The 24,782-nt window shown below is 43.2% G+C and overlaps 1 protein-coding gene and 1 long non-coding RNA gene across 3 annotated transcripts; one reads left to right on the plus strand and one right to left on the minus strand.

Annotated features, from left to right (window-relative positions):
• Positions 1-510: 510 nt before the first annotated feature.
• On the minus strand, positions 511-15,951 carry kdf1a (keratinocyte differentiation factor 1a). Its single transcript, XM_088602882.1, has 4 exons — positions 15,812-15,951; positions 8,815-9,926; positions 7,258-7,335; positions 511-3,010 (listed from the first exon to the last, which is right to left on the minus strand). The coding sequence occupies exons 2-4, from the start codon at positions 9,905-9,907 to the stop codon at positions 2,910-2,912; spliced, it is 1,272 nt and encodes a 423-aa protein (XP_088459008.1). The 5' UTR covers positions 9,908-9,926; positions 15,812-15,951; the 3' UTR covers positions 511-2,909.
• Positions 14,876-24,782, plus strand: LOC148649768 (uncharacterized). 2 transcript variants are annotated; one of them, XR_015925924.1, is made up of 3 exons: positions 14,876-15,667; positions 15,751-16,091; positions 24,361-24,782. It is a non-coding gene; the product is annotated as an uncharacterized LOC148649768 (long non-coding RNA). The 2 variants fall into 2 exon arrangements; XR_015925925.1 differs by having other exon boundaries at positions 15,754-16,091.

The following is a 24,782-nucleotide window of genomic DNA, read 5'->3' on the forward strand; positions in this document are numbered from 1 at the left end:
GTGTATGCGTGACAAACGTCAGCCACTACCTTAGCAATGGCTACGTCAGGCACTCATTTCTGCTCTCCGCTAGAACTGAAGACTTGCTTCCCACTTCATGAGCATGATTGCCTTTCCTGTACAACAGGACAAAAGGACAAGCACTTCACCAAGAACCTGCTCATTTCATAAACGACATTCTGAAATCCCCCGGTGTCCATGTACTGCATTTTTCAGAGCCCTGAGCTCCTGCAATTCCTTTCAGGGCAGACACCTCTGAGCAAAGTCCGGTCTCTGTAAAGGTCAGAGGAAGGGCAGGAGTCTGTCTGGCGGCCAGCCAATGCTGGAGCTGCAAAGATCCCGCCGTGGCCGACCGCAGCTGTGAGCCGCCGCCGTGACCGGGATAGATCTGCCCTGTCGGAGAACGGGCCGGGGCTCTCGGGACGTTTCTCCACACGCTTTCCTCAAGTACGGATGCAAAGCACGGACTTGTGCCACTTGATCAAAATAAAGCAAAGGGCATCACAAAAATTAAAACTTTTTTTTTTTAATTTTAGTATAAAAATCACTTTAAAAAATAACACATGGGGAATAAAAAGACCACAAGATCACCTGGCTTATTTACACTAGACTCGAGCAAAGGGCATGCCTGACATTCAGCAAAGATATTCCATTAACGGCATACTTAGTCACTGCCATTAAGAGAAGAAACAAGCCCGGTGTGGCTTGTTGCTGAAAGAGATGAGCATCACAGCAATTGACAGTATATAACACTGGTTCCTAAAATCTTATTGCCTAAGAAAAATAATATACCTATAGTATTCTCTCTCTGAGACATGACTTTCATCTTCAGAACATGCACCTTTTCTACTCTGGAAACCCGTTCTAAACGAATTGTGAAGAAGCAAATGCAGCCGTGTTGAAAAGTGCTTTTCTTCTCGGAGCTTAAAAATGTAAGATTAGTCCAATTCACAAGCAACTCAGTCACCTACATGTTGTGGTAAAAGCCCTCCTTTCGAGTGCATTCAGACTGTTAACAACCGCAAGAGCAGCAGTGACAAGTGTGCCTCAGAACCAGCAGTGCCTGAAGATCACCTCTCAAGTCCTTCAACGACAATCTCCATATGCACTGTGTACTGCACAATACACACGCAACACTGAAGACAAAAGAAAAGTGCTAACAGTCATGTAAAATGACGCGTTTGTCGAGATATCCCCCCCTTTAAGCACATAAAAATTAACTGGACAGAGATTGGACAAAATCCAATGCAATGTTAAAAAAGCTTTAAAGTTGGGCTTTAGACACACTGCGGCAGTCACTTGTTTGCTTTGTCTTTGCTCTACACACACCCAGAGAGAGAGAGAGAGAGAGAGAGAGAGAGAGAGAGAGAGAGAGAGAGAGAGAGAGAGAGAGAGAGAGAGAGAGATGTAACCCCCAAACAAAAAAAGGCACAGAATAAAATAAACAATATAAAATACACCGTTTAGTTACAATGAAATCCTGTACAGATTTTCAAACTACCCGTCTTTGAACGGGCATAGAACTGCATCAGCAAGTTCTCTCTCTACACGGTCATTCATGGACCGATTCTATACCTTATACATAGACATGAAGGCAGAAAGGTGTGCAAACAACTTCCACAGAAGCTCAGATCGTGACTGCCTTGCAAAGCGCTGAGAACTACACTTCCAGTAATTCACCACCGTACCCCTCAAGCACTGATCCCATGTTGTGGCAAACTGCACTACTCTGATAGAGACACTCCCTCTCATTCCAGTGACTTTATAAAAGAGGTGAAACAATGGAAACTGAAGACAATTTCAGAAACCTGACACTTCCTCTTATTTATTTCTAGCAACACCGAGAGGCCCAGAAGAACAAACAGAAAAAAGAAAACTACCAGTATTGCCCACAGAGATAAGTTTTCCCCTTTCCAGAAACATGTCCAGGCATCGGCAATGCCTCTGGGTCCAAAAGCAGTGGGTTAAAATGAATACAGGTTAACTAGGCAAAGATCCGTGCCTCAGTTTGCATCTGCAGTCCCTTGAGAGTGCTTGGGCTCCTTATTTTGGCAATGCCTCAAGTCACAAATTTGCTTTAAAGGAGTACAAATATTACTCTACCTGAGAACCATTCCAAATGTTCCTCATTCTTGGTTTTAGGAGTGAGCATGTTCACATCCTCCTTTCTTGAAAAACACCACCCTCCCTCCCTCGTACCACGTACAATCAGATATGCTGTGGGGCAAAACTCCAGGAGAAAGCCAGGTCTGCCTCTGGACTTTGGCCAAGGTAGAGAAATGACCGACTCATTCATGCTGTCCAAGAAATAGCCACATGAGGGTCTGGTAAGGTGATGCAGTGGTAAGTGGCTTACTTAGTGGGCCGCGTGAGAATCTCTCTCCCACAATTTTAAAATGTTAGGTCTTGAGTCTTCCTTTCTCTGAAGGCACAGGCACATTCATATTCATAGGGCTCAAATGTCACGCACATACCCAAGTGTTTTCACTGCTGAAAAGCTGTAAAATGCAACAGAAGGCTTGGACACCACAACAAACACCAGCACAAATTGTCTCCTGGCTCAGAAACGTTTTCCACATCACATACCCACCTGAACTTTGCTGAAAACGGACATTGGTTTTACAAGGTACCGGATTCCAGGGAGTCCAATAAAATCACTCAGGGAATTGTGTATTTTAAAACAGGTGGCATTCCTGCCTGCAGATTCTATGTATCCTAAGGCAGTCCAGGTTCTCTTGAGGAGAGTGGAAAGTTGTATTTTCTTTACGAGAAGCTGAGAGTTTCCTCCCATCGGGAGGGGTGCAGCCTCATTCCCTCCTCCCCCATTGCAGCGTCTGTGGCTCTAAACAGTCTCGGCAGTGTCCAAGGAAAGGGGTTCCGGTGAAAAAGACCCTCGCTCCCCGCATGTTTCACGTTCGGAAGTATTTATCCAGCAGAGGGGTCCCAGAGGAGTTCGTCTCGGCGTCTGGGAAAGAGGCGTAGTTCCCTGTCGGACAGTTCGAGGAGTAACCTGTGACACAGGGAAGGCAGTCAGCCACAACATCACACAACAGCAAGTCATCACCATCGTGTGATGGAAAAAAGGCATTAACGGCTACTTTAAAGAACTAAAAGAAGTACAAAAAGAGGCATGCTTATACAGTGCTTGAGATGAATGATCAGAGCATGGGAGAAAGGGACTGCTCTGACAGGTGGCAAAATGTACACAAGACTAGTTTGACCTTGAACCGCAGCAATGACCAAATACAATTTCAGATCCCGCCGCGGAGACCGCTGTCGGACCTGTCTGGCTTTCAATCTGGGTACTGGAGACCCCCAAGCCTGATGGTTCTCAATTCATCTGTGTTCTTTCCTAAACACACGTTTGGGACCTGAATATTTGTGAAGAGTTCAAATTAAACGGATCATCACGTCTGATAAGGGCTCAGTAATTTAATTGGGTGCTCAGGTGGAACGAAAGTTGGGGGGTGTGGGGGTGCTCCAGAACCAGGCCTGGGAACCCCACCCCTGCCCTGATGGATGTTCAGACATCACTGGTTAGCTAGGTTGCTACAGCGCATTGCTGTTGTAAAAAAAAAGAAATTAAAGAAAACTACAGAAACCTATTAGCACCACTTAAATGAGATAAGATTGCATTGAAATGCAATATTTTGTAAACTACTTCCTAATATTGCAAAATATTAGTATATTTCCTTGGGACAACATTATTGCATAGTACCATTTTCATTAACAAAAGAGGAATATTGTCCTGTTAGTACACATGCTCCTAAATGCTAATTAATTTGCACAGTCTTCGGTACATGTGAAATATATAACATGCAGTCATTAAGCATTCCTGGGTTAAACACATCATCTTCGCCATTTTTGTGAAAAGACAGCTCTACAAATGTATGATATTCTTGATGTGAAAATGCAAAAATGGTGTAGATACGGTGTCGTCTACATATTGTTACATGACTTAATGTAACACTAAGTCTTATACCTGCTGTTAGTTTATTGTTACTGCTGGTCAATCTGTGAATAATTAAAACAATTACAGGACAGCACTGTCTGGCCAACAGTAATGGTTTTATGAAGTGAGTCCTGTTGGCGGCAATGTGTTAGCAGCAGTATCTCCCGATAACCATAGTTATCAGATGGTGGGGAAAATGTGCTCAGGGTTGTAACTTTAGTAAATCAGTATCAATGCAGCTTGCAGAGTGGAATGCAGCAGATAGGACTTAAAGCAAGCAAATTGATTTATGCTCCTTTTGAATGTCTCAGAAAGTGACCAGGATGGGCAAAAACACAAAGGCAGGCCAATTACTAAACAGGAATCAATACATTAAAAAAGAGATTGCAGTCTAAGTTTAAAGTACTGATATATATCATATATACATGATATAACGACTCAGCAATTTCAGTTTTCCACCCAGTTTCTAACACCATAGCTAATAAAATTCCCAGAAGTTGCTTGCATAAAAAGTTAAACTCTCCTATTTATTTTATTTTGTTTACCTATGCAGAGATAAGCGCTGAACAAAATTCACCAACATACTCTGATAATTTTAAACAAAAGCTACTTCCTTCGAAATGGGAGCAACACATTAACATACAAGGAACTCCTCAGGAAAATTATATTGGCAAGGAATCAAAACCTCAAATAGGATGTCATTTAAACCTGACAGCTCACCAGGACAGGTATAGACTGCTAGGGAAACAGAGGTGTGCCTACCGAGCAGATCCCACAGAAAGCCACTCAGTTCAGCCAACTGCCTTTTCGTTTGCCATTTCTTTCACAGATCGTTTAATGATAACGAATTGCATTTATATTGCACTTTTCGTCTCGCCATGCTTTACATCCAGGGGAGAGACCCGAAACATCCATCAGTGAAATGTGATTTTTCCAGCACATCAGGCACAGAGGTGAGACACTGCCTCATCAGTTTCACTAAAGGGGGACCCATCCCAGGGTAGAAGTTAGCCAGGAAACTGTCCCCCCACTCCTGGGAGCTGTGCAATGACATCTTCGGTGATGTGAAAAAGAAAGCCCACCCTCTGAAGATTCTATGGTCGCCGGCATTAAGTCATACCTGACATTCACCTAGTCCTCACCAAATCCTAACAGCAGATAAATCTAACCTCATGTGACAAAGAACACACACATTTTACTTTGTCATTAGTTATTAAAAAAAATCAGTAAACATTCAGAAGTTTTGTGTGAAAAAGCTTGTCAGATACCATCTGTGGCTTAAGAAATTGTCCTACGTGGACAGAAGCAACTGAAGCTTTTTAACTTAAGCAGAGAATATTGTGAGAGGACTTGATACAAGTACTCAAAACCCTGAAATACATTGAACAAACTCCCCAGCCATATAGTTATTATAGATATATGGGTACCTTGGATTCTTTCTAGAAATAGCAGGAGAGAGTCTTGGATCAATTATTTAATGAACTACCATATGGGATTGATTAGGCTGGAAGACCTTCTTTAATTTGAACTGTCTTAATGTTATGTTCCACTGAAGCATGCCAGAGCGAGGAAGTACAGTTAAAAGGATTTCTAATCCTTATCAGTGTAGAACAGGAAATTCTACCTGCAGCTCTGCCTGGTGAGGTCAACAAGGGCAAAAAAAAAAAAAAGAGGAAGTAGGGAGTGGTAGTTCAGTGCACAGGAGTGTTGGCTTGGACAGAAATCCTGTCAAATCCTATGTCCACCTTAACATCACTTTTATGCCAACATCAATGATACAGATGTGAATGCCTGATTACATCTTATCACATTGAGCAGACTTCATTTTATTGGCATCCTCTAGTTTTTCCATTGTTCAATAATCACTAGAAAGAACAGTCGCAAATAATTCAGCTTATTTTTTTCTGCAGCTGACTGATCCAAGGATTTACTCCATTTATTAAAAGAACACGCGGTATCAGCCGCAATTTGGCCAGCTTGTTCCAGACTCCCACAACCCTTTGTGTAAAGAAGTGACTCCTGTTTGCAATTCAAATACATATCCCTGTAATTTCTACTCTTGTCCTCGGGTTCATGGTTTCTGTTCATTCTAATTTTGATTAATGCCAGGATGACTCATACATAGTTCGAACTCACGATAAGCTCTTAATAACCACGTGAACTTGATCTCATCATCTGTTAAAGGAGTCATCTCACATCATTGGAAACCTAAATCATGAAAAGAAATGTATAATGTTCTCTACTGCATCCTCTGCATGGAAATGAAGAGGTGAAAGCTTGCACAAAACCCACATCTTGTTAAAAAGCCCACAGGTTAATAACGGCTCTCACAAGGCTGCAGAAGTAGGTATCATGTAACAGAAGACTTAAGGCTAAGGCGTTTCAGGTTCTGACAAGGAACAATAATAGTCTTTTGGTATCCTTATCAGCCTCACGTTCCCAAATACCTGTGAAAACCGATGCTTCGGAATGTGACGATGAAAGCAGAAGAGTGAGAAAATTCTGGCGGCTCTCGGAAATATAATACGCCATTGTTAAACTCCTCCATGACTGAGGGCAATAATCACGCTCACCCACCCCCATCACCCCTCTGTCTCAGAGGTTTGTTCTGATGGAAAGCAGCTACATTACGGCAGTCTTGCCTAATGCAGGGGTTTGCTCTGTATTGCCATGTTGCTCCTCCTTCTCCAACTATTGCATTGATCTTCTGTGTACCATTCTCCATCCTGCCCACGAGAGATGCAGGTGGATTTAGAAAGGAAGGCACAAAAGGCACAAAAGGCAGGTTTTGAAAATAAAGCTCCAGTGAGCATGTGGGAGGGACCAGTGGGGATTCAGATCGGGCTTGTTTAACAGTTTGAAGCCCATTACGCACCGAAGACAGCAAAACCTTTTATCCATTTCCCTTCTGTTTTTCTGCATTCATCTTAAATATTTTTGACCTAGTGGTCTATCAGATATACAAATGTGTCTCAACAGAAATAGAACAGCACATAAAAAGAAAAAGAGAGAATAAAACGATTCTCTTAATATTGTATAATATACAACATTATTAGATTAATATTGTAATTATATTGAATATATTAATATTTTATTAATAACGTTACACATATTAAACACAATGCATCACTTAAATTCAAGAAAATATTAAAACTGCTTACTTTTAGCTGCAGGAAACATTTCGAAAACAGGGCAAAACTGGCCTGTTGTGTGTGAAAGAACATGAACAGCAACCTGCACCACAGTGCTGAGTCTGGCCCTGTAAGTGTAAGTCCTTAAACAACAGCAAAGTCTTAGTATCTTACCTTGGCTGCTGCTGTGCCTCATCTGTCTTGCTAGTTTGTCCGACGACGTCTGTTCCGATATCTTGACGTCCAGATCCGCTTCAAGTGACAGAAAATAAAAAATTACAGTTGATGTGCATGTGTACATAAGAACAATTATAATTCCCAGGGAGGTTCTGCTGGAAAACAATATTCCCGAATAGTCTGGGGGTACTTGCAAGTCCGTTTACTACGTTCCCATGCCGAACGTGTACATTACATTAATTAATCCAGTTTCTGTTTTTACGATGCACAAGGCCTGTTTCATAAAAAAGGATAGTAAGAAACTTTATACTGTGCACGTTAGCATTGAACTATTAATACAATCTTTACTTATGGTGAAACTGTACTTATGGCGGAATAATTCTATTGCATTTGCATCTCTATAACAAACTGCATATGCAGTTACCCTAGAGTGCACAGAATCTCCAAGAAACTCAGTAAATATCTCCTGTCAATTGGATTTTCCTTTATGAACATCTGTGCATAGGGATGTTCAAGATAACACTCCACTACCTATTTGAAAAACCTTCCTAAAGGTTCCTAAAGAAACCCCACACAGTACATCCACACAGACCAACTGAACCGTGACTTGATACTAACCTGTCATGCAAACATATGAAAATATGCCACAGAAGCTTGATTTTAAGGTAAAAAGCTACAGTCTATTGGGGGCAGCAGAGAACTAAGGTTTGGCAATTAAAAAACAGATGAGCAGCCTGATAGTGGTACAAAAATACAGTAAACCCTCGATTTAACGGACTTCACTTTACTGGAGTCCGGATTTTGCAAATAAAATCTATGAAACGGGAATTTTGTCTGTAAAATCAGAAATGTCACTTTCCCAGTAATTGTGCCAATAATAAAAAAAAGTTAAAAATCAACACTACATAGGTTTCAAATTCAGGAATATATATGGCACACTATAGGGGTAGGTCAGTTGCTTCAATGTGTGCTGCTTGTGTTACGCATGGCTTAGAGAGTTTTATACAGTATATTTCTGGCACATGAAATTAAGAGCTGGTTAACAGGAACAATTTTCATTGACTACGTTGATTGTAATAGTTAAATAAAACAAGTAAAAAGATGCGGCAAGCATACAGACTGTATAGTGTATACATTTTTCCTTATATAATATTTTGGAGCTGATAAAGAATCATCTGTGATTTATTGGACATTCAGCAATGAAAGACACCCCCTCTCCCCTATTCCTATTAGTCCATTAAATGTTTTGTGCAATAAAAAGGATGGGAGTGAGCCACGTCAGGACCTAGAGGTTACAGGTTTGTGAACCTAAGGCAACAAATAGTAATGGGGCTTTCTTGCTGGCTCCTTTATTTTGGGCAACTATTGCATGCACAGAGAGGGATTAAGACATACAGTTTGTCCTCTGCTGGGCAGCACAATTTACTCAAAGGCCCGCAGCTCATAAATAAATCTGCTAGGCCAAGGGAACCTCATTTTCCAGCAAGAGTCTTGAAACGCACATCCTCGGGAATGGGAACACTATCACGCCAAAGAAATGAGAGCCGGCCTTACTTTCCTGGCTGGTGAGAGACATCTCGATCATGGTGTCGTTGCCACTGTCGGGCAGGGTGCCATCGCGACGCCCCCGGTCCTCCGCCCTGTGGCCCGGCTCTCGGCTGTGGCTGCCGGAGCTGTACGCCGAGTCGGACTTCTGCGGGGCGGCCCGCTTGCTCTTGCGGGTGCTGATCCGGATGACCCCGTGCACCAGCCGGCACTCGGCGTCCTGCTCGTCCAGGTTGTAGTCCTGGGCGATGTTGTTGATGAGCTCGGTGATCTCGCTGGTCTTGCGGAAGAAGACCGAGTCGGAGGTGCATTTGGCCAGCTGGTCGATCTGGTGCAGCTTGTAGAGCTCCAGCAGCTTCTTGGTGATGAGGGAGTCTATGTCCGTGCCGCAGTCGCTCAGGTCGTCCAGGTACTGATCGGGGTCCTCCAGGGAGTAGGAGCTGGACGGACGCAGAGTGTCCCCCTTCTGCACGGACTTGGAAGAAGGGGTTCTTTTGGGGGCGTTCACCCGTCCCTCAAGTTTCACCCGTTCGCCTTTGAACTTGATGTCGGGGTAGTTGAAGCTGTCGGACAGTGGGGGTTTACTGTGCTTGGTCTCCAGGGAGATGCCGGACGTGGGATTGGACAAAGCCAAGCCATTCGGCCGCTTTGGCTCCTGGGAGCTCTTGACGTCCTCGGTGGAGGTCTCGTTCCTGTCCAAGCAGGGGATGTAGATGCTGGGCTCCGTCTTGTAGAAGCCGCAGGAGAAGATGCAGCAGATCAGGGCCCTGCAGCCTCTCCAGCCGAGCGAGGTGCAGGAGCCGCAGGTCTGGGTGCTGGGAGGATTGTCCGCGGAGCCTGGGATGAAACCGATGGTTTCCGACTCCCTCCCGTTGGCATCTCTGGGGTGAGCTTTCCTGGTCTGCTGAGGAGGGGGCCTCCTGGTCTCTTTCATTTCTGGGGAACATTCTCTGTAGGAACACTCCCTGTAGGGCTCCTTGTTGCTGCTGCAGCTGTCTCTGGAGACAGATCTCCCATGGCGGTAGCTATCGGCCACCTGTCTGGTCCTGTCCTGCGCTTGGTAGTGGGGTTTTTGAGGGCTCCCTGCACTGCTGCCAGGCATGGCTCACCAATTCCCAGGCCTGAAAGCGAAGGGAGACAACACATGAGAGAGAGCACAACACTTACGAGGCCAAAAGCCGAAGACTCCCATCTGAGGTCAGGGGTTCGGAAAAGTCCCTTTCAGATAAGAATGAGATAAGATCAATTTATTGTCCATACAATTTCTTGCATTAGGAATTTGTCTTTTCACATACCCCAACATGCTCTCCATGAGACACACTGACAGGGAGAGAAGCTTGGGGTCAGAGCACAAGGTCAGCCATTTATACGGCTCCCCTGGAGCAGTTGGGGTGAAGGGCCTTGCTCAGGGGCCCAACGGAGTAGGATTCCTCTGCCGGCCGCGGGATAAGAACCGGCAATCTTCCAGCCACAGGCGCAGATCCTGAGCCACAGAGCCACCACACCACCCCTAGACCCTTCCACCCATGATCAAAGCCAATCAGGAACCTTTCTTTCCGGCAAAAGTTTCAATCCATGTTCACTAATATTAATTAATTGAGCAACAAAATACAGACTTCTAACTAGAAAAGCCAATGGAGAGAGCCAAGATCTGGAGTGACAGTGTATTAGTCTCTCAAACACATTGCCAAGAGCTGCCATCCAACTAAACCCGTAGTGTGTAACATTTCTGCACTGTGCCTTCACTTTATTTGAGCTTTTTCACAAAAAAAGCGTAAACAAGTCTCGATAGTAAAGAGTGGATAAGGGCTTAGTCCCAGGAGTATCTTCATTCTGCCTGTAGTTCTCTGCCTTTTTATTTCATTGGAGCACAGCATACAGTATCTTTCACTTTTCATCCTTTCCCTGCATTTACATCATGAACATGATTCAGTGTTCCTGGGTGTCCTGCAGTAACAGCTGTCCAGACCGTTCAAAGCCGATCGCCAGGAGGGGTGCAGTTCAAACAAACTGGCATCACACCGTCCTTCAGGACATCCATTCTGCAACACTTCCAATCCTCCCTTTCCCTCTATTCAGGTTCATTAATGGAGACAGAACTTTCTGCTTTGGCTGGAATGCCAAAAATTCTGAATCCCTACCACAACCAGGTAGCAAAAGAAACCCACAAACACTAAACTGGGACCAATTCTAAGAACCACCAAGCAATTAACAAACAACAGGAAAACAAGCATGGGCACACACCACAACTACAGTGCTGACCTCGATGTCCCCGTGAATTACAGTAGAACAGATGAGCTGATTTGATACCTCACCAGCACCACAGCCATCTGCTGGGTGGGACAGGTAAACTTTTATCTGTAGGTCTGAGTGTCTGGTCAGGTTTACCAGGGCAAAATAACAGCTTCTAGCAAGAGACTGCTGGTCTCCATTCACCCACAAAAAGGCTCACTAAGAATCTGTGGCTAACCACAATGCAGCTCTGGAAATCAGACTGCAGAGAGTTTTAACATCCAATCTTACCTAGTACACTATTCTTTGTTTTTCCCCTCCATTTTCAAAATGCCAAATGTTTAGCACACAGCATGGCGTTACAGGGGCATGAGAGCCTCTTAGAAACAATGCTAACTTCCAAAGGGCGAATCACAGGAACTAATCTTACTCCCACTGTCTCTTCCAATGTAAAATTTTGGGTGGATTCAATTAGAACATTGGTGCACAATTTATAATTTGTAGAAGGCTGAATGTGTGTGGCTCAGGTAGCTTCAGTCACCACTGAATTCACAATAAACTGTTAAACCACAGGCAGCCTAAATGCATTCAACCATCTCTTTATGGGTAAATGACATTGAAGGAGTCTGTAGAATTTGAAACACGGGGCAGTTTGCTTTGGGTGATCCTCAGCACACAGGGTGAAATGGAGCCTCAGGCTGCCCTCCGCTGAGCTAGACGGGGAATATTTTCCAAAATATATTTACTTAAAGTGATAGCCGTGTTCCAAACGAATACCAAACGGTCTTTACTACCGGAGAAAGAGGCTTCCATTGTACATTAATTCCATAATGTTGCACGGCAGGCTGCCGACTAGACCAGCTGCGTCACTCTTTGTTCTTGTTTCTCGACTGGGGCACCTCCTGTGTGCAGTTTGCATGGAATTTCTCCAGGTGTTCCGGTTTTCTCCCAAATTCCAAAGACACAGAGGCGAGGTTAATTAGAGTCTCTAAGGTGTCAATACTGAGTGAGCTTGCACATGTCTCCTGGAAACCTCCCATCTTTAAAACTAAAACTCCTCCTTGTACCACACACTTCTGGGCTCGTCTACCGGTTGCTGTAACCTTTATTAGGAATAAGCAGCCTTCTGACATTGGACAAATGGATTACTCCAATAAAACTCATTTTGGGTTTTAAAAATTATATTTAGAACCATTTTCTTGGGCCTCCTTCACATACATTTAATAAAAGTTGACAAAAAGCACATGCAAACAGTACCCCATTAGAGGAGAAATAACGACATTTGAATTCATGATGCTGAGTCATCCTCATGTACACACATGCAATGGAAATAATTAGCATATCAGCTACACACATCTAATGAACATGCACATAACTCTGGTCATACAAGAATGCGCTGCAAAACAAACGTGCAACTGAGGGCAATGAGGCTTGAAATGAGTAAGCTGAAATGATGCTGTGCACAGGCATCATGGAGCACTGTATAAAGAACAGGGAAGAAGTTGTGAATGTCCATTGAGATGTGCAGGAGAGGCAACAGGACATCACAAAAGGCTGCACAGGCTGAATGTTCACAAACAGAAGCCAGATTGTTAAAGAGGGAGATATGCTGAATAAGATGTGTTGCCACATGCTATTGATATGTGAAAGGGATGAACCAAAGTGCTTTCAGCTACTGCCTAAAGGAAATCAATGCAATCTGACCTAGGTGAGGCCAAAGGCCACAAGATCATACAACCTTTTCTCTCCTGATATTTTGTATACGCAACATTAGAAAGACAAGGGAGCTCTATTTGTAAGTGACACAAAGACCACACTTCTAGATCAACTGCAGAGTTAGTTATGGTCATGGACAAGAGGTCAGAACCCAGGTCACCCCTGATGAGCTGTTTTGTGAACAGGATGTCCCCCATACCTAATGTTTATATTGTAACCATTTCTCCTAAAGACAGGTTCCATTCTTCAAAGGCAAAGTATGCTATGAGGAAAATCTCAGCAAAATCAAAGGGAGAGAAATTAAGTCTTTTTTTTTCCTGATCTATTTCACATGGAATGACCCTTAGGATAAAAAAAAAACAAATGAATAATAAGATACTGTACAAAGGTCTATAATGTATGAGCTGACATTTAACTGTACATTTTGCTGATTGTCCTTTTACACACTTCCACTGACAATCATCACCTATCCCATAAGCCCCATTTTCACCCCTCTCCTGTACTCAAAATTATTTTATTTTGTCCACCACCCCCCCAACACCAAGTCTCCCTCCCTCGTGACCCCGCACATCTGAAAGTTTCTCTACAGTCTTTTCTTTTTGACTTGGGAGCCATGAAATGACCTGCGCTTCATGGACGTTACTGACTAAAGTCCGGGACGGATAACAACATCATGTCAGTCTCACACAGCTGCCCCCAACCGCCATCATTACAAATGAGCTCTGTATAACGAACACAAACTCCTCACTTCTCATCCCTCCACCACATCTCCACCTTGCAGCTTCCCCTGGGTTCACTCCTCTCTGACTGGGGTTTGAGCCTGCGCGTCCTGTGGCCTTGTGGCTGCCCATTAACCAAGCAAGTTAAGACAAACTTATCTGCTGTTGTCCCTAGTAAATTCCTAACTCGTCCGCCAGTTATCCTTCGAAGCCCCTAGTATCTCGACAGACGCATGCAGTGATTTTGACCCTTGTGGCAGTCTTGCACAAAGTCTGTGTGAGGTGCAGGCTACACAGCAGCCTGGCTCTGAAGAACAACCTGCATGATTATACACTGGCTTGCACCCTGTGCAGAAAGAAGTGAGCGAGAAAATAAATCCACCTGACAACAGACCAAAAGCATTCATTGCCATTTTCAGGATGTGCTAATTAATCCCACCCAAATGCTGTCCCCCGGATGCGTTGTCGTGGACTTCCATTAACCCTGGTCATTGCAGCAGCATGAGAGTACAGAAGAGGAGAATGTTCTGCAGCGGTTATCGACCCCATGGTGCAGACGGAAAGCATGATCTGTGCAAGGAACTCTTTCCAGGACGACATTCCAATACAATTCAATAAGCGTCACACACCGATCTAGAGTCAGTACTACAACGCTGCAAGCACAGCCACAGGTTTTCAGTTTTCCTTCCCTTCGTTCCTAAAGCTGATTTAGCTCTTGATCTTCAAACACATTAAGGCTATGTGTTAATTCAACTCAGAAATGAACAAAAATGTAGCGTCTGTTTCCTAAATTATGGTACTTTCTTACCATACGCATAGCCTGATTCCAGAAACTTGCAATCGCATTTGAACAGCTTTGTTGGAACGACCGATGAATTGCAGTGTTGCCAAAGCAATAACGATTGGCAAGCCATTTAGAACATCAAATACTCGAGAGGCTCACTTTCTGTTCCTCAGGCTGGGACAGGCGATTGCATTCTGGGATGCCAGCCCCACTGATCGTACTCCCCCCAGTATATGCTGAAAGTTGTTCTGGTCGTGACAGGTGTGGGAATTCTGGGATTCGATTTGTTATTCTAGGGAAGGTTGGTTTGAAACTGGAGTTATTTCATGGCAGGCAGCACGAAATGCACCCCTGCAGTTTTTATCCCGCATGGACACGGGCATCATTAGTGTGCAGCATATTCAAAGATGCCCAGGAGCTCCTCAGAAACTGCTGAAGAATGACACACCATGAGCAACCGTGGACTGACCCGAATTAAAAGCGTGAAAACACTCCTCAGCAAATCCACCGAAGCTTTCATCGAATTTAACAAACCCCTGTCCCTACAATTACAGCAACAAAGAGAAGTAGACTAAAAGTATTTTCAAGAACAGCTTTCAATTGCTCGCGTCGATTGGGTAACTTAAAAATAACCCATTTATTCGCAACGCAACAACATGCAGGTCCAAAGAAAGCGCAGGCATAATGGGCCTCTTCTATTTCCTCGTATGTCACAATCGGCAGCTTCAGATTTAATCTGTTGTTAAACGCGTCTAATGATATCACGGTCCTATCTAATCGAACAATGAACCGCATCTGGAACGTAAAGGCAAATCGGACGTAACAAATCGACCTCAGAACACTGCCCATATATACTGCTCGCAGCTACCGGATAGTAGAGTATACCGTACTGTAGTAATTTAAATATGGAGGGGGTGGGGGGTCTCGGTGTGTATTTGTATACAAGTACTTGTTAATGTGCACATATTTAAAAGGTTTTCCTTTTCAACCCTGTAATCAGTGTACAATTTTTTGACCGAGAGCAAGAAACACCTACGAGGCCCAAGGCGCGCCATGGACGAATGCAGCAAACAATTCGGCAAAACTAATCCGCACGTATTTACTAACATACCCAGCCATTATTGATTGTGTGATGAAGTATACCACCTTGTTTGCTGAAAGCGTTTCAGCTTTGAATTTACTGTTTCCATACTGTGTAAACGGGGCCTGTGGTGGTTACTGTTAGTGTACTGCGCTGCAAGAAACCTTTCGAAACAAATGTACGATTCAGAAAAGTATAGTTGCTCTGCGGCCCGGTATATATTATATTGTTGTTGTTGTTGTTGTTGTTGTTTTTTGCAAAGCTGCTTTGTATAGGTAGAGCAGGTTTTTTTTCCCAGGTCGTGAAACATCCCAAACGCAGGGAATAGAGGTAACAGATGTTTGTTTGTTTTTTGACGAATGCTCACGATGAATCTCATCCAGCTATATGTAATGAAATGCGCGGTCTCTCAGCAGAATACAGAGAAAAGTGCAAAAATGAATTTGTACAGATTCATTTTTGACTCCGACTTACCACATAGGAGGTAATCTTCTGCTTTCTGTTCTTTTTTTTTAATTCCGGAAGTCAAGCGGTATTCTTCCTTTGCTCGTATTTTGTGCAACTTGTTTAACTTGCGATTCCCTGTACTTTCCCCTCAGATAAAGCTGAGGGGAGACGAGGAGTCACCACTTTCGAAGCCAGACGACTGATTCGGTCCAGTACGGCTGTAGCAGCCCAGTTTAATCCCAGTTCCTACAGACAATCAGCCGGCGCTCGGCTGCCTTGTCGTCCTGTGCGTTACCTACAGATACAGGTAAGCCCCGCACCCACCCACAGGTGAGCGGTGACGTCACATCCACAATTTCTCTCCGCAGCGTCAAATCAAACGCACGGGTAACATCCCTATCAGTGACTTAATGGCGACGTATTGAGACCAGCAGTTTGTGCATTATCTAATGTCTGCGACGGTGAAATATCTCAGAGCTGAAGTCCATCCACATACTGTATGCGTGATCATCAACAAGAAAAACAGGAATAATATTAATAAACGGAGATTCAATAAAGATTTAGCTACCTCTTTTAATTCATATACGCATACATATACGCAGCAACACTTCATATAATTATAAAATGCTTTGTTTAATATCCTCATACACACCGTAGAAACTGCCGCAGATAATTAAAACACGTGTTCTGTTTGATAGCTACGATATGATATGATTGGGAATAACAGTATAATAACAGTGACACCAGTTTGATTTGGTGAAGTGGTATCGTGTCACCCCTTCCTTACAGGCTTTCCAATACAGTGCACAGAGAAGTCCACACGGTATTTTGCTCACGACTCCTGAAAAGGGGATTTTGTTACATCTCGGTCTTAACGCTAGAGGTCCCCAGCACTATATGGCAGTATCAGCCCGGAACAGACTACGAGTTACCCCCTTCCTTCACATTTTAAATTTGATTTTCCGTGGGCTGGAGCAAACAAGGCTCAGCCTTCAGGTGAGTCGACATTCTAGCCCGACTCAAAAGGCGAGGTCAAACTGCAGTACTGTTTTGGCGGTAGTACTGTGGTAGTACAGTGGTGGGGGTGAATACATTTTAGAAGAGGGACTAGTAGTCTCCGGTGATGCGAGGAGGACAAAGTACTCGTTTTTTTTAAAAAAAACGTCATGAAAGCAGTATAACATTTACCACAGAAAAATGGTGTATAAACAGTGTTAACTACTCATTGCATTTAATAATTAAACCTGAATAAGGCTCCACGGCCGAAACGTTGTGTTTTCTTCCTTCTTTTTTTCAGCAGGGAATAAACCTATTACCTGTTCCTTTAAAAATTATTACGAGTCACCAGTGTAGATTAATTATATGATATTAAATGCAATTTTCCAAATGTCGGACCAAATAGACTTAATGACTGATTTCTATGCACTGGGAGAACAATGAAAGGGAATATTTTGTCTGAAACAGGATACACGGTCATTATGGCCACACCTCTTAACAAAAGCATTCCGCAAAAAAAAAAAGGAGAGGCGGGTGTGTATGTCCCGCAGTATGAATGTGCGTGTTGGAGTCGGAGGCGCGATTAAACTGCTTCCATTTCATAAATGGGATGAATTACTGGTTCAGAAAGATGGCCTTAAAATACTCGGCTTCAACTGGCAATTAATCAGACTGCCTGAAAAACGACGATATGTAGAGAAATTCGTGTGGCAGAGAATTCCCCTAGCAGATGGGTGTGAAGGGTGAAAGGCGGACGGAATCTTCCCCATCTGCGCTCTGGAATTAACAGCGAAGAACGCCGTTAATCTCGCGGCAGACTCGAGGGACCGATTAAGGCAATTTCTCAGTTGTTCTGTCACTCAGAGAAACATTAACCTTTCTCCACAGATACGCCGCACAAGTAAATATGAGGTTACAATACAACACCGTCCCCCGTTCGCTGGGTTCTGTGACAAAGGAAACGATGTTATTTTCAACGGCGCCGCAGCCCGGAGTCTCGGAATCGACGGGTTTAATTGACAAAATAAACGGGAGTTTTTGGACCAACGCTTTCCTAACCGGCGACAACAAAACAATTACTAGTGATAAAAACAGTAATGCATATCGAAAGTCTGATCTGATCTGAACAGGGAACATTGTGATGCTCTTGTTCACGTAGAGACATCTCGTTTTCCCAGTAATGTAAAATGAAGCATGCCTATAGGGGACAGCAGGTAGCCACCCAACTCAACTTCGTAACCCCCACTGTCGGGCCACGCGGAGTCGCAACACAGTTTGGAGCATCTTTGAGCAGTTTGGATATGAAGTAAACAGATGTAAAGTCGATTACTATAGTATCCCCCCCCAGCTCGCCAGCTCTGAGTAAAAAATCAGTGTTGTGCACACAGAAGGTATTTTAAAATACATATAGCTGACACAAATTTAAGTATCGCTCAGAATTTACGTATGCCTGTAAATGGCATACGTAAACCAAGAAACTGTCTTTCCCTAAAGATAGTTTTTTTTTCCGTGAAGCTTGGTGTTATTTTTTTCTTTCCTGGTGAAGAAACTTTTTAAACGGGGGTGTGTACTTGTCTAATACCGAAAAACGTAGCAAAACCTGATGGTTTTACACGCCGGATTGATCGTGCTAGTGGAAATCTTTGACGAGATACGAAAAACACAGTGAGGGTAGGCTGCTCTGGTGATGTCTGAGTTCCAATAAACTCATTTTGGTTCAGAAGCTTTTTTAGATGGCATAATCAGCACAAGCAATTGCGGTGTATTAATATTATTTTACACACGAGTCCCCGAGATAATTAGGGGCGCGCACACACACAGAGCCCAGCGATTGCGCTTCTGTTAGACCGCAAAGACGCTGGATGATAAACGATTATTGTAATTTCCTGATCCTACTCCTCCTGCAGAAAGCCACACTCCCCCGTGTGACTGATGTTAATGAACTTTTTTTGTGTGTAATTCCATTACACGCTGTATTAGGGCTTTAATGGCTGATGTGGGACTCTGTGGCAATTGGATTAATCCAAGGTTAGGAGCTTGTAATTTAACAAGATCTCTCCGAAGGTGGAGGAGAATGAGATAATTGCTCAGTTTTGTTCCAGGATTACATTTATTGAGGTGAACCGTTGCACCACTGGAATATTAATTTACAATAGGATGAGTTCACTCACATACAGCAGTACAGAATATGAAACCCAGCTCCACGAAGGAGCTTAATTGTATATGACCCATGCACAAAACAATGTCTGGACAAGACTATAAAAAAGTTCATTTCACCTTCGTGCATTTAAAACACTTACTATATATAGGAAAAGGGAGATGTACACTTTAATTAACTTTTGAAAGAATGGCTCTATTCCTGCCCCCTCCCAGTTTGCGCTAGTCAGGCTGGCTAGGCCAACAGAACCATTCTCCAGAGCCCAGTTATTTAAGATCGATCTGCAGCAGCCAGAGATACAGCACTTGGGATTTCTTAAATGTGAGGTATTTTTAGACCAAACTGCCCATGTGCAGGCTTTGTTCAGCCTGTCAGGGGTCAGTCTCCTCCGTTTGTTCCTGTACGGTTTCCCTCAGTAATCCTTGGGCTGTTGTTTTAAAGGGACCCCTGCACTTTCCCACAACACAATCAATGTTTGTTTAATGGTAAAAGTCTTTCGGTTCTGTTTTTGTTTTTTCTGTGTTTTGCGGCTCCTCCAGATCGAGAGGAGCCAGTTGAGGGAAACCCAGTACATTGGGAATGTCTGGGCTAATGTCCCTCGCCTCCACTTGTGTCCTTAGCTGTTTTGAAACAAAGGAAAATCAACAGAACACACTTTTAGTCACTCAGGATACTTGTATTTTAGTTGAGCAGTATTATACCTGGACTCAGGTTAAAGATATACAACAAATGTCTACAAAGGGTCGTTGTATCAAAATTCTACAGAGCACTGGTCAGCAGTTATGTAGAAAATGGTTTGTACTTTTGGTCGCTGTGTTTCAGGAAATTAAGTTGGACTCTGGAATTAGCCCTGAGGAGGCCAGGAGGGATAATTTCTGTCCTTAACAGAATGTTTCAGACAGGCTAAAGGAACATAATCTCTTCAGTTTTGAACAAAGACAACGAAGGGACACCTGAGAAGAGGAGGCATTTATTTACACAAAGGGTTGTGGGAGTCTGGAGCAACGTACCTAGCTGTGCGGTTGGCTTTCACCAAGAAACAGCTGAACGTCCTGCTTTTCCATATCTCGTCGAGTCTGTTGCTGGCTGCAGCCACCTTGCCTATCCTGATATTTAATTCAGCTGCTGTGCAGCTGTCTGCTGTCAGCCAGCTGTCTAAGCAGGTGAGTTCAGTCTCCGGATCTAGCAGTTTCCAATGCAGTGATACCTTGATCCTGTCCTCTGTGTTAACCATCATTATCCTATTCTACTTGCCACTTCTACACCTATACTTCCACCCATGTTGCTTATTTTACCCATCTTGAGCTGCATGAGACAGAATGCCATCGTCAGACTCAAAACCTTCTTCTTCAGAAAAGCCTTTACTTAACTGGTTCCACTCTTCACCCCTCTGCTCTTCTTAATACCACCTTCCACGGTCTCCTCTATTGTTATTGTTGTATTGTTGTAATTATAATTGTGTCCTATCTTGTGAAATCTTCTTAATTATTGTTGTAGTCTTCTTATTTATTGTTATTGTCATCCTGTAAAGCGCTTTGAGAAGCCACCTTTAAAGGCGCTATATAAAATAAAGATTATTATTATTATTATTATTATTATTATTATTATTATTATTATTATCATCATCAGTCATGAAATCCGTTCCAAGGTTGAAGAGCAGAGGTGAAAGAAAACAGTGTTGTTTTACACCTGGTTGGAGAACACAGCAGCCTGTCACACCCTGGTCTAGTTTAGCACTGTATTAGCTGTTTTCTCAAAGATTTTTGAATAACTCTTGACAGCCCTCTGAGAAATGTCCCTTACAACAATAATCCTCCATGGGCTGTGCCATTCTAAACTGTCAGTAAGGCAGTTAATGATGGTGGGTGTTTTGTAGGCATTTTCCAGTCTCCTGTGTAGAGTAAAATCTGGTCTGGGCGTAATCTGCCCAGTCTGAGTGAAGCCTTGTCTTCATGTGTTATTAGCCTGTATCCTCATGCAGTGCAGGTTCATGTGCACTTTCTGCAGTATCAATAGCAAGACTGTTCCTCTCCAGGTGCCATCAAGAGGGTCTCCTTTCTTGGCTAATTTCACAACGATCCCCCTTTTCCACTCTTTTGGCACTGGCGCTTTCTCACAGCTGTGTAACAGTTTCTTTACTCTCCCTTCTTCTCAGCTGTGATGCACATTTATAATAACTATCTGGTCATTTTATCTGACCCTGCTTTCAGCATTTCCTAAGCATACAGTATACCCTCAGATGCCATGTGTTACTTCAGCTTACTTGCTTAGATTAATAGCTTAAAATTACTGCTCCATCATCACTTTCATCACCATCTTCCACACTGACCTGCCAGTTCACAGTTCTGCTGGTAAGGTAAATGTCTGCAGGGTGAGTTATATTGACAGAACACTCTGATGGTACAATACATGAGTGACTGTATTTTCTGCATTAATTGTCATTCGTGTTTTCCTTTGTTTCTTGTTGAACTTGTTCCATTCTTCTATTATTGTTCCAGTACAGTTTTTTTAAAATACCATTTGCATTTTATTTTCAATTAACTAGTACTAGTGCGCTAGGGGTAAAAGTTTATGGACGATATTATTGCATGATTATAATAACAGAGTCTAGCCTAAGGCTTGACAACTCAAATAATTTTCAATTCCTAGTTTATTCTGAATCTACATTTTTCATTCTTCCTTAATCAGAAAGATTTGTGTATCTTGAATTTGTAAGCAATTTTACCAATTCCAAATCCTTTACATTTCAAAAGTCTTATCTCACCTGGCTTTAAGAAGAGGGCATTAAAAAGAGCTCATAAAATGTTAATTTTATTGCACCTGTTAATGACAGGGTGAAAAAAGTAACAAATCCATGTCTTCACACTGCCTTTTAGGTCAGCACCTGATATATACATACCGGATATACTGTATATAGCATCTGTTTCTAATCTGCTGTAGGTTTGCATTAGTTTTGCTGCGTTGCAGCGCTGGGGCCCTGGGTTCAATTCCTGGGGTGCTCTCTGTGTGGAGTTTGCATGTTCTCCCTGTGTTTGTATGGGTTTCCTCTGTGTTTTCATACTGTGAACACAGGCCCTGGGTGTAGTGTGTTTTCATACTGTGAACACAGGCCCTGGGTGTAGTGTGTTTTCAGTCTGTGTGTTGCTTACCAGGATAGGCTGTGGCTCCCTTGCGTCTCTGAATTGGATGAACTGGAGTTAGAAAACTGATGAAGGTATTTTTCATATATATGCAGCATACAATATACAGTATATAAATTTCTTCATTATCCATATTCCTAAAATACTCAGCATTGTACTACAGTAAATTTGACTCCTTTTCTGTCTTTTCACAAAAGGTGCCGTAAAAATCTGTCGACTTGCTCACGTAGGAGTCACGGGAAGCTGCCAACATTTCTTTTCGGTGTTGAAAAATGGATGGGTGTTCTTCTGTGTTTATAAAAAGAAGCTCCCGTCAACTTAGCATCAAATAAACAGAAGTGAACATGTAAATATGCTCGTGTGAGTGGAAGAGGATACCCTAGACATGACTTTATTTAGATAAGATTCATCACTGATGCAAATTGGTCTGCAAAACCTTTGGGGAAAGGGCCTTGTCTGGTGACTCTAGGTGTTGCATCTGGACACTACCTACACCTGGCAGTAATGAAGAAATCTAGAGAGTGGGGTGCGTGGATAATTTGAAATACACACATCTTGTGTTATACTCTATAGGATAATAGACATTTGTGCTATAGGGCTGATGCACACAAAGACAGTGCTCAGCTGGCATGAAGCAATGAGCATTTTCTGTCATCTTTCTGCACAGATCCCTAGATATGGCTCAATACTAACTCAGCCTTTAATGTTCTCCTTTGTTAGGTACAACAAAATCAGCATCAGATTTTCCTTGCAGGATGTTTTGGCCTTACCTGGATAACCTGGCCAGTCCTTGCCTGTGAAAACCCAGTTTTTCTGAGCAGATAATTATATGCAACTCTATAGATTACTCAATATTCTTCCAAAAAAGAATGTTGTTTCCTGTGAAAGTAAATTCTGTAGTAAAATTGCTGAAAGTTAGTAAACCCCAAACGTGGTTCTAATCTTTTTGATGCAGTGTTATTTTAGCATATTGGAGGTATGCCAGATGTGAAAAATATTTCGAACAATTTTAATGTCTGCAAATGCATTTCATCATACACAGACACATTCATTACTCCTTTCTGGTTTCCTGTGAGCTCTGAAACTGGGATTGAGCTTCTCTTCCCACTGCAATCCAAACCTGACAGTCCCACAGTTCCATGACCTTACTTGCTCAGCAGGAGTCGAAGACTCTATTGCATGTGGATTTCACTTTCAGCGTTGGGACGTCTCTGAGCTGATGGAAATCGAGGGGACAATGGTTCTGGCTGCAGGGGCCAAGGAAACTAATCCCTCTTAATGAACTAGTCCGATTAGAGAACAGCACGGGGCTATAGTTACTGTATTTGAGTTATCTAGGACTTCCCCCTCCTGGAATGTGCAGAGAAAGAGAGGCAGGACTGCACTCATGAACACAAAGGATCAAAACCTGTTTGTTAAGCTGCTATTCAGCAACAATTTAAGTCCTGTGAAAGCTAATCCTGTGTTAGACTCTCATGTGCAATGGCGTGGAATCTCATTTCCAACATAAAGTACATAAATGGCATTTTCTATTATTAGCATAATATTTACTTTCATTGAAAGATCAATCTGTCTTCCGAACAATGCCTGTGCCTTTACTTCTCGAAGAGTATCGTTCTGATGAGTGCAACTCTTCTGATCATGCCTAAAAAGTGAATATCAGTCCTTTAGATACTGATATATTTTGTAGACACTTCACAGCCATATATATATTTTACCAGGGCCAACACTACCAGGTTTCCCTTAAAGAAAGACAAGTCTATAGTTTTCGACAACACTCCATGCATCCTAATGCATGAAGGGCAGTGTAGAGTTGTGGTGAGGACTCCTGACTGGAGGTGGAGTCCCAGGTGAGGTTACAGCTGCTGCTCCTATTAAAGAGATGCTTTACCCACATTTCTACGCCTAAATAAACTTTTTAAATTGCTGGGGATCAAAAGGGTCGGGCCAATAAACAAATCAGTTCTGGGTGTAACTTACACGGTATCATCAAGGATGCCAGTTGGTCGCTGGGCAATAGGAATTCTGTAAACAAGCCCCTTGTATCCCTCAATATCAGCATGTAGCGCTTTTCCCATTCAGAGGAGAACACTTGTTTACCAGCTCAATTGTTGTCACGGATCATATTTCCATAGAAACGCCAAAGCCGGAGGGCTGGGATACAAAGAAAAGAAGGGAGGCAGGGAAAGTGTCTCACTGAGAGGCTGGCCCGCAGCCTGGATACTGCTGCCCCCCCCAACACACACACTCACTCTCCACTCTCCTCTCTCCCCCCACTTCAGGTGTCTATTGTGCATGTAATTAAAATCATCCTTAACCGGAACAATGGGACAGGAGACGGACACAGGAGCGCTGTGGGAAGAGCTCTGGAGCAGCCGAAGACGGAGCACGCCGTTAAGCCCCAGGTAACGGCTGTGGCTGGCTGCACACGAGAGCTCTGCCTCGGCGGACCGCACGGGCACCCCGAGGTCCTCAAATGCAATGAAAAGCCTTTTAGGACTGGCCTGGAAGAATACCCACCGCCTGCTTCTAAACAGCGTCTTACTTATTCATCCAGCAAGGAACCAACCCCAAATTGCCCAAGTATTCCAGTGCCATCTGAGAAATGATTTCCACAATTCACAGTTCACCAAGGTTAGCTTCTGCACCGAAAGACACTGAATTCCGTGCGACTCGTTTTTATGCCAGTAAAGTATTGAACTAA

Source organism: Lepisosteus platostomus, chromosome 13, assembly GCF_059453375.1.
Source record: "Lepisosteus platostomus isolate fLepPlt1 chromosome 13, fLepPlt1.hap1, whole genome shotgun sequence".
Taxonomy (NCBI): Eukaryota; Metazoa; Chordata; class Actinopteri; order Semionotiformes; family Lepisosteidae; genus Lepisosteus; species Lepisosteus platostomus.